The sequence below is a fragment of the Benincasa hispida genome, chromosome 10, assembly GCF_009727055.1.
Source record: "Benincasa hispida cultivar B227 chromosome 10, ASM972705v1, whole genome shotgun sequence".
Lineage (NCBI taxonomy): Eukaryota > Viridiplantae > Streptophyta > Magnoliopsida > Cucurbitales > Cucurbitaceae > Benincasa > Benincasa hispida.
In genome coordinates, this window is record NC_052358.1 from 26,834,105 (window position 1) to 26,843,956 (window position 9,852).

The 9,852-nt window shown below is 32.1% G+C and overlaps 1 protein-coding gene across 1 annotated transcript; it reads right to left on the bottom strand.

The window, feature by feature from the left end:
* Window positions 1–536: 536 nt before the first annotated feature.
* LOC120087759 (frataxin, mitochondrial) lies at window positions 537–5,208 on the bottom strand. The gene is made up of 5 exons (XM_039044645.1): window positions 4,922–5,208; window positions 4,422–4,494; window positions 4,247–4,294; window positions 4,065–4,159; window positions 537–934 (listed from the first exon to the last, which is right to left on the bottom strand). The coding sequence occupies exons 1-5, from the start codon at window positions 5,161–5,163 to the stop codon at window positions 805–807; spliced, it is 588 nt and encodes a 195-aa protein (XP_038900573.1). The 5' UTR covers window positions 5,164–5,208; the 3' UTR covers window positions 537–804.
* Window positions 5,209–9,852: the final 4,644 nt, after the last annotated feature.

Below are 9,852 nucleotides of genomic sequence, written 5' to 3' on the forward strand. Positions count from 1 at the left end.
TTTATTTTCATGGAGAAATCTTCTTTACTACATTCTTAAAAGTTTCAAATTCTAACAAAATATAACCACAAAGTCTCTCTTTCTCAGCATTGTTTTGATCAGATCCCTTCCATTCCAAGTCNCGGGAATCAGCTAACCCTTCTCTATCAGTTTAAACGGCAGACTCTTTGACTAAGATCTCCGGTGCTGCTGCTTGTCACGGCTAATTGACTTCTCAAGTTTGTTAAACGCTTTTAATTTAACTCGGTTTTCGTTCCAATCAAAGAGCCAAGCAGATTGTGTGTTTCCAAATCGATGAAACCTTCACTTGAATCTTATGTTTCGATTGTGTAAACCCATGGATGATACACCTTGTACTGTACTTAATGTTCTGCAACTTTTCTCCAACCCTCCCCAACTAATTAACAATTTCAATAACCATAACTGCTCCCTTCTCACCTAAGTTCTCATAGATTGTAATACCCTGTATATCCATTCACATACAGAAATTTGAGTTCTAAACAAGGGTGGTACCTCAAAGTTCTAACCAAGGGGGATAACTTAAATTTTTGACCTTTCAAAAGAATGTTTTATATCATAGTGATGAGCTATGCTCGGTTCAGTTTAGGTTAATTATTAAATGTAATAGTATAAACACTAGAAATTCGAAAATATGATTGCATATAACATGCAACAGGTAGAACGAAAATAAGAAACGTGGGGCTCTGGTCATAATTAAGAACGTGAACCAAACTTAACGAGCTACATAAATCTGCGTCTCAATGCTTCAGAACAACCTAACCTGTCCCAGTTATTTGAAACGGCTCAAGAAAAAACAATCGGCTCACCACAGATCTGCGCCAATTCAGTTTCTAAAATGCTCAACAGGTTTGCTTTGTTCCGCCTATAAATCCAAGCCTGAGAGTTCTGATCCCAATCAAACCTCGATGGACCACTGCAAGATAGTAACATAACCTGGGTTATCACAAAGGATCTTTTTCTGAAAAATTCAATCAACAAATTCAATCTAGTTTTTTCCTTCTTTTTCTTCTTTTTGAAAGCAACCAATTTAATCAAGTTGTAAAATAAAAAAAGAAAGAAAAATAACAACTAACAAATTTAATCAAGTTATTTTATGAACAAATTATAATAAATTAAAGAAAAAAATCAATTTATATCCATAAATCTTGGAGATATATAAACTAAAATGCTATAGTTGTATCATTTTAAACTTCAAACTTCAACAAAGTTAGACCTTCAATTTTTTTATGACAACTTTCTGTATTTTTTTCCATTCAAGATTAGCACAAATTTACTTTAGAAAGATCTCTTAAAATTCTACTAAAGTTGCAATAAAGATTATCCTACACTATTTTTTAGATAATTAGATTATAAGAGAAAAATAGAGGAATACGATAAGTTGGAAAACCAGTTGTATTAATGAAAAATCTAATTCCTTTGATTCAAACATTTATCTATAATACTATCATTTCATTTAAAGAAGTCTTAATACGTGTTAAAATTATGCATAGGAAGTTCTATGAATTTACTAAAAGTTATAATTACTTATAAGATTCATATTTTTAATTGACATAAGTTTTAAATTTTAAGCTTTTCTTTCTTAAAGTAATAATAATAATGAAAAGTTGGACTTTCATTAAGAAAGGATGAAAGTATACCATGGGCATACAAAAGGAAAATCCCACAAGGAGAGCCAACAACCAGAATCAGTCAAGTAAAATGACACCTAGAGAGTAATTGCAACTAAGTCTAGAAACTAACGCCTAGAGAGAAGCAAAGAATCTAACAAGAGATCAAACATCGTGGTGTTGATATTCAAGAACAAAATGTTCAAAGGTGATTAAAAAACTCCTCTCTTCTCTGGAAAATTGCTCAAAATGACCCAAAACACAATAACTTCTATACATCCATTTTATAAAAAATTGTTTTTTTTACCTTTTTGAGGAGTGAAACTATCATTTTACCCTTATATTACCAAACATCAAATATAAAAAATGATCTAATTTTAAACTTTGCAAGATCATTTAAAAGTCAAGATGCTTTAACATTTTGCTAAATTTATAAGCATGGTTGCAAAGAACACGAAAAAAAAATATGAAAACAAGTGATCATTTAGTTAAAACAGAGTTGTATCAATGGAGATACGACAAAAACAAAAGCACACAATAAGAGCGATGTGATCACACGATCACACAACAAAAGGTGTGTAATCACTAAGATTGGAGTGTGCATGTTCTTTTGTGTTTCTTGTTTTCAAACGTAAATGATCACATGTTATCAAACATTTTTCCATATTCTTTCTAACCATGCTTATAGGAAGAGAAAAGTGTTAAGGAATCTCGAATTTAAAGAGCCTTACATCGTTTCCTGGTTTAGGCCTTACCTCTCATTAGGCCACTGAGGCCTGCTTCCAAACAGGTTAGTTTGTGATAAGTGACTAATTGGGCCAGACATCATACTAGCCAGCCCAATGGGTTCCCTTAAGATTCAAGGACATAAATATATAACCTATAGAATAGATCCTATTCAAGTAAGGACGAAGCCCAATGGGTTCCCAATATCCAACGTCAGCCTTGATCCATGGTTCTAGCTCATTCATGAACATATTTTCTAATAAGTCATATCTCGTCTGTCAACTGAGATAGTGGTGCCACCAATTTATCAACTAAGTTCTAATAGGCCTCCACCATTGTTTCTTTTTTGACCACTAAAAGTTGACCACACACTATCCCCTTCTGAGATGATCTAAACCACTCCAACAAACATATCTTACGGTATTTCCATTTTTTGACGGCTCGCATTCTTCTTTCGCTTGATGCCAATCCAAAGCTACATCTTCAAAAGGAATCACCACCACAATCATCTCCAATTCCATTAACTTATGGAGTTGGAAGTAATGATTGACTCTAAAAAACTAGGAATCGAGGTCATTCCCATTGAACACTGGCACTTGAACTATCTTGAACTTACTTCGGTCACGGCTGCCATCCTCACCCTTCCTTCGGTTGTCTATGTGCAAAATTTTGGCTATCAACATCATCACTTCACCCATTTCTTCCATCGACCTCACACACCACTCAATTCTTTTGCGAGTTTTGACCCTTTGGAGTAATTTGTGACCATTGGCATCAGAAGTTTTCAAGTCTCATTAGAAGTTCATTGTTGCATTAAGCTCTCCATGCTCTTCGCCAACATTGCAAGCATCTCTTCATTTGTTTTTCATTTTTCTTCTTAATTTCTCCAAGCTTCTAATATGTAACATCTAATTGTTCTTCAATTTTCTTTTCCACTATTTTGCCTAATCTTCCCAAGTTGAGTGCTCTAATCCCTTACTACGGTGTTGATATTCAAAAACAAAATGCCAAAAGGCGATTACACAACTTCACTCTTCTTTCTCTCGAGAATTACTTCAAACACAACCTAACCTTTCAACCCTACAAACCATTATTTCCCTCTCGAACAAAAGCAATCATTAGCTGCAAACAATCATTTTCCCCCCTCACTTAGAATTCCCCACATTAGCTACAACAATTTCCTCTGCAATGATTTTCTTACCCATCTCTGATATTGAAATAGGATTGGTGGCCTAACACATCGATGGTGGAACTTTCCCATCCTTTGAAGATTCTATTGTTTCTCTCCGCCCACAAATCCCACGGAATAACACACACCCTACCCTGCTCCAAAAACAATCCTTTCTTGAAAAGGCAAATGAAGGACCAACTCCTCAATCGTCTCTCTGCACCCTAAGAGTTGGTGAAGCTAAAGCCAAACACCTTGAAGAAACCACACCAACCCACACAAAATCACAACTCTTGAGGATATGATCGAGTTGTCTTTTAACACAATAAGTGAAAGACATCTAGGGAATACGAGGCATGTCCTTATCAATGGGTAAATGCTACATGAACTGAACAAAATCGATTTTTGACTAAAGACATTAAAAAGATGAGCACTAGACTTTATCATGAAATGAAAACACAAGGACTGAAATGATCTTCGAAACAAATGTAAAGGACAAACATTGTAGATTCTAATCATTTGTGAAGCATAATTCATAATACCTTAAAGGTGAAGAAAGCCAAATTTGTCTGTTTGGCGTTTGTTTGTTCAAGACATAAGTGCCAAGATTGCCGAGCCTTAAGGTCAGTACCTCATTCTGCTTAATGAAAATCGGATAAATTTAAACATCACATATTCATACGAAATGAATTTAACAACTTTAGAACTGCTTAGTCATTCTCACCCCATAGTCCACGTCAAAGCCATCAATTTGGAGTTTATCGCCATATTCCTGGCAAGCAATGAAATAAAGTCCACAAAATGTTAACAGCAATTCCAAAATATGAAAAAGAAAAATCATAAGCTATTAGATACCCTTGGCTTATAAGATACAATCAATTTCAATGATGCAAAATTACCTCTAGTTTCTCTTGCAGTTCCTGTATTGTGAGATCAGCTAGTCTATGAAACTCTCCCTCCTGCATCAGAGAACTGCAGCAAACATTAGCCAATGTCACTTGAGCTCCTCTCTATCAAATTCCTTCAACTATTATATCGGAGCTGAAAGAAAACCCCATCAATTGCATTTTTAATTTGTACAATCAAAGAAAATTGAACTGATGGTAAGACATCCACAACACTTAATTGAAGGAACACGAAGCCATATTTGTTTCCTTTAAAATCAGATACGAGAAAACAACTCAACTAGAGACAGGGGAACAAGAATTCGAAAATCAAGTAGACCAAAAACAATCAGCAAATTGAAAATGCTTCAAAATTGCTAAAACAAAAATTTGGGGGAATGGGCTGGAACTTACTACTTCCATTTCTTCTACAAGATTTGGAATTAAATACACAGTTTCTTTTACAATAAGATTAAAAAAACCAGAAAATGAAGGAAAAGAAAGGGGAAAATTACCTATAATCAATAGTGGCAGGGCCTTGAGAATGATCACCGTTGAAATCCAGAGGGCGGGAGCAGAAGGTTCGAGAAAAAGACGGAGGATGAAATTGATGAACATTACTGGAAATATCGAGGAGAGATACTGAAGCTTCAAGAAGATATGAACACTTCCTGAAAGAGGAAGAAGAAGAAGAAGAAGAAGATGGCAGTCTCAGTATCCTTGAAAGCTTACACAGGGGAAGCAGTTTGGTGGCCATCGCTACACCCACCGGCTTCAAGTTCAAACTGCAGCGCACGCTCGGTCGGAGTTTGTGAAAGACATTTGGAAATGGGCCTCCAATAAACCTTACATGGACCCAAACAATGCCACATCCAATTGGGCTTTGGTTGGGTTGTAATCTTTCTATTGGCCCACGAGTTTTATTGTTTTATTATTGTTTTTTCTTTTTCTTTTTCTTTTTCTTTTTCTTTTTCTTCGTGAAATCGAATTTTCCAATTTAATTTGCTATGAATTTTATTTGGGAAAGATTTATGGAATTTAGCCTACTGCATGATTAATATTTTATAAATGTGTAATATTTCATAATTACTTTTTAGCAACATTTTTAGACTTTTTTAATTATAATTTTTAAATTTACTATTAATTATATAATGAAGTTATGTTTTAAAATATTTAATTACATTATCTCTCATCAATAAATTCTTTAATATTTAATTTTCTCTTATTAATATCATTTTCGAAATTTGACTTTGTCTTGGTTATTAATTAATTTCGATTGATATTCATCTAATGTAAGTTTTTTTTTTTTTGAATAGGCAATATTATTATACAACAATAGGAGGGATCCCACAGCCTAGGATCAAGGCACCACAGCAAACAAAGCATCTACAAAAACAGCGCACGGGCAGCACATGTTATGTCAAAAGAAGAGAAACCAGAACAATCCAGAAAAGAAAACAAACAAACCAACTAGAAGAACACAAGGAGAAACTAGCAAAACCCCACAAGCCGTGGACAACACAAGAACCAAAATAACCAAGAGAAAACTAAAGACAACGAAAACAAACAAGCTAAAGAAGGCCATAAAGATCAATTCGCCAAGAAGTAGCACGCACACGCACCATAGAGACAATAAGCTGAAACAAAGTAGACGCCATTCTTGGACTCCCACCATGCAACTGACGATTTCTCTCCTGCCAGATATAATAAATTGATGCATACCAAAAGACTAGAAATAACTTACTCCGAACACCCTTACCAGACCCCACCCGACACACCCAGCTCAACTTCACATCCCCCAGCAACCCGATGAGACGAATCCAACAGACGCTCCACACCCTCCCAAACCTCACCCCTAAACGCACAGTAAAAAAAATGATTTCAAGACTCCACCCCATCGATACAAAGTAGACAGGCAGCATCCACCATGCGATCCGACCTCCTCATCCAATCCCAAGTACCTAATCTATCCTTCATCACCAGCTAGACATAAAAGGAATGCCTCGAGTATTACCCCAGACTAAACTAGATGATCCTAAGACACCATAGAATGCCTCGGATGCAAACTCTCCAAAACACTAACAACAGTGAACTGACCATTACCACTCGGTACCCAAACCCAACAATCCTCCCCACTCACCCTCGGCACCACATCCTGAACCAAACCCCACAATTCAATAAGTTCCCAAGAAGCCAAAAGCCAATGCCAACAGCCAATGCCAACAACCATCAATAGAATTGAATTATAAACAATGTTTCCTCCCTTTTAGGGAACTAGTTTGTTACTTAGCGTTACACGTGTTATGTGAAGTTTAAAAAGAGAATTGAATTATAAGAGTTTAATAATACAATTTTCATTCATGAGTAAGGGAGTTTGAAAAAAAAAAGAAACTCAAATGAATGAACCTAAAGATTATAAAATAAATATAAAATTTTAATTATAAAATCCATAAAAATCAAGATTTAAAATCAAATATAAATTTAATGTGGGTAAATAATTTAATCATTATACTTAAAATAAAATTAAGAGGAAATTTTTTTAAATTGGTTAATGTGATGTTTGAAAAAAAATTAAATATGGACGTGAAAATAAAAAAAAATCTAAAAATGATTAAAAAATAATAATGATTAAGATTTTAAAATTGGAGATAAATTAAAGGTGGTTAGAAATTATTTAATTTTTCTTTAATGAAATTAAAACTACTCCATATATCTATATATTTCCATAAAATTGGAAGAATGTGGATTATTATATGTTAAATAAAATAAATATTTGAAGAATAATATGTAATTGTTTACTCAAGAGATCTATTGATAGTTTTTTTTGTTAGAATTTATTGTGAATATAAATATTATCTAATTGGATAAAATTATAGAGAGATTTTCATTTAATTTGAAAATTATTCAAACTACGAAAGAAATTCAATTATGAGAGAATTGAGGAATCATTTTTAGAATTCATGCCTATTGGTACTGAAAATCTAATAACCTCTAACTCAAATCTTGGTCTTTAAATTAAAAATATATTTTTTTTTGTTTTTTGTTTTGAATGATTTGATATATCTCAATTTCCAACTTTTATCTAAACTAAAAGAATATATTAAAAAAATGTGATTCTTTGCCAAAAAATTGTGATAATTCTTCTATACGTAAAAAAAAATCTATTTTTAGAAATAATCGTCTCTTAGTTAATTTATTTGATTATCTTCTTATTTTCAACTTTGATTTAAACCATTTTTATAAACTATGATAATTCTTTCTTTAAAAAAAAAATTATTGGAGGACGTGATTGTCCTATTACTTTTAAACTTTAAACTAAACAAAAATATATATTTTTTTAACTTGTACAAGTTTCATAATAATTTTATCTTACTTAATTATTTTAGATTTGATTATCTTCTTAATTTAAACTTCATTTAAACCAATATTAGAAAAAATCGCGATAATCCTTCCATATTTAAAAATAAAAGTTATTGGATGATTTGATTACATTAATATTTTCCTATATTTTATTTATTTTGAATTTGATTATTTGATTATTCTCTTCACAAAAATATTGTTTTTTTCTTTACTTTTGTGTAAAAAATTTATTTGTTGAAAAAAAAATATATAAAAAGATTATTGATTGTGTTCCTAGTTTCAATTTTTTTTTAAATTTTAATTTAAACCAAAATATTGTTATTTTTTATGCAAACATAAACCCAAACGTATTCTCTTTTGTAGATTTGTAATAATTGTCCCATTGATTTTAAATTTTATTTAAAAAATTATAAAGACGGAAATTAATGTAATTACACCAAAATTGAAAAGGAAAAAAAATAAAAAAGCATGAAAAATAATAAAATTTAAAAAGTGAAAAATAATAAAAAATATAAATCATAAAATAGCTGATCACTTTCTTCTTTGTCTCTCTATCAACTTCTAAATTAATTTAAAATTCACAAATTTCTTTCATCTTAAAAGCAAAGAATTTTCTCCGAATATCCACCTTTTTCAATAGGTGAATCTACAGAATAGAAAAAATTACCAAAAAATACTTAGATAAATGTGTCCACTTAGACCTAATGCTACAAATAAAAATTCTAAAAAAAAAAAATCTCCAATATATGGGAACAATGTTGCTATTAATTAATTTAAAAATAAAAATATTGTAATGCTACTAACAAATTTTCTTCTACTACAACTAATAATAAAGCAAATAAATTGAAAAGAATTAAAAAAAATAAGAGAAGAAGAAAAGAGAGAGGAATTACCTAATCAAGAATGAGTGGTTTAATTTAGTTATTTCAAAGCTTTTGATTCTTGTTTTACCCATTGTTAGATAGCAAAGGACTTCATGAACATACATTCATAAACTCCAATGATATAAGATTAATTAATTAAACTTTTTAATTAAATTAATCAACATTCATTAACTATGAGACACTCCACTAAATACCCACAGCTGTAATCTTATGAACTATAGAATATTTTGTGTCCACTAATATAACAATTACAAGTAAGTCGATCTTTCACAAGTTGTCTGTAATTACAACTGGGTCAAATTATTGTTTTGCTCCAGTAACTTCTTCCTCCTTAAGTACTATTGATTCTCTAATTGTAACGATCTGACCCCCTAGGACTTAAGTTAGACCGTTACTAAATACATGCATGCATGGAACTCAAAACGACACTCAGTTATGGCGAGATAAATGCTAATTAAATAAGGTAAGTTTAAAAGTCTTTCATTAAATTCAAATACTAAAACAATATTGGGTACCCATAAATCATAAAAGACAATAAATAAGTCTGAAAAACAATTCTTAAAAGTAAGTTTTAAGCATCAAAACTAAAAGTTAAGAGGAACATAAAAAGAACTTTAAATCTCATGAGCAGAAGTGTAAAAACTAGTCCCAGTGGCTCGATCACGAATTCCGCTTGTCATCGCTGGTGCATCTCTACCCTTACCTGAAACAATAACATGAGAAAGAATGAGTATAAAATGCTCAGTAAGTAATCCCACTACTGGGGTCAGGTTGGGTATCTATATCCTCTAGATATCCACCTCTAGTGAAACATATAAATTGCTCTAGTCCTCATGGGACACATACATACATGAAAAACTGAGTTCTATTCTACTGTAGTTAAGTATGCCCACTATCTCTATTAAGTCCTGTAGGACCCACAACCTCTGGTAAATCTCGAAGGAAACACAATCTCTTACATACGCATGGTTATGTATACACCTCTTTCGTATACACATAACCCACTTAATGGGTACCTCTTTCATACACATGGTTAAGTATACACCTCTTTCGTATATACCTAACCTACTGAGTATGTACTTTTTTCGTACATCTAGTTATGTATACACCTTTTTTTATATACATGTAACCCACTGAATGTGTACCTCTTTCGTACACCTGGTTAAGTATACACCTAACCTATTGAGTATGTACCTCTTTTA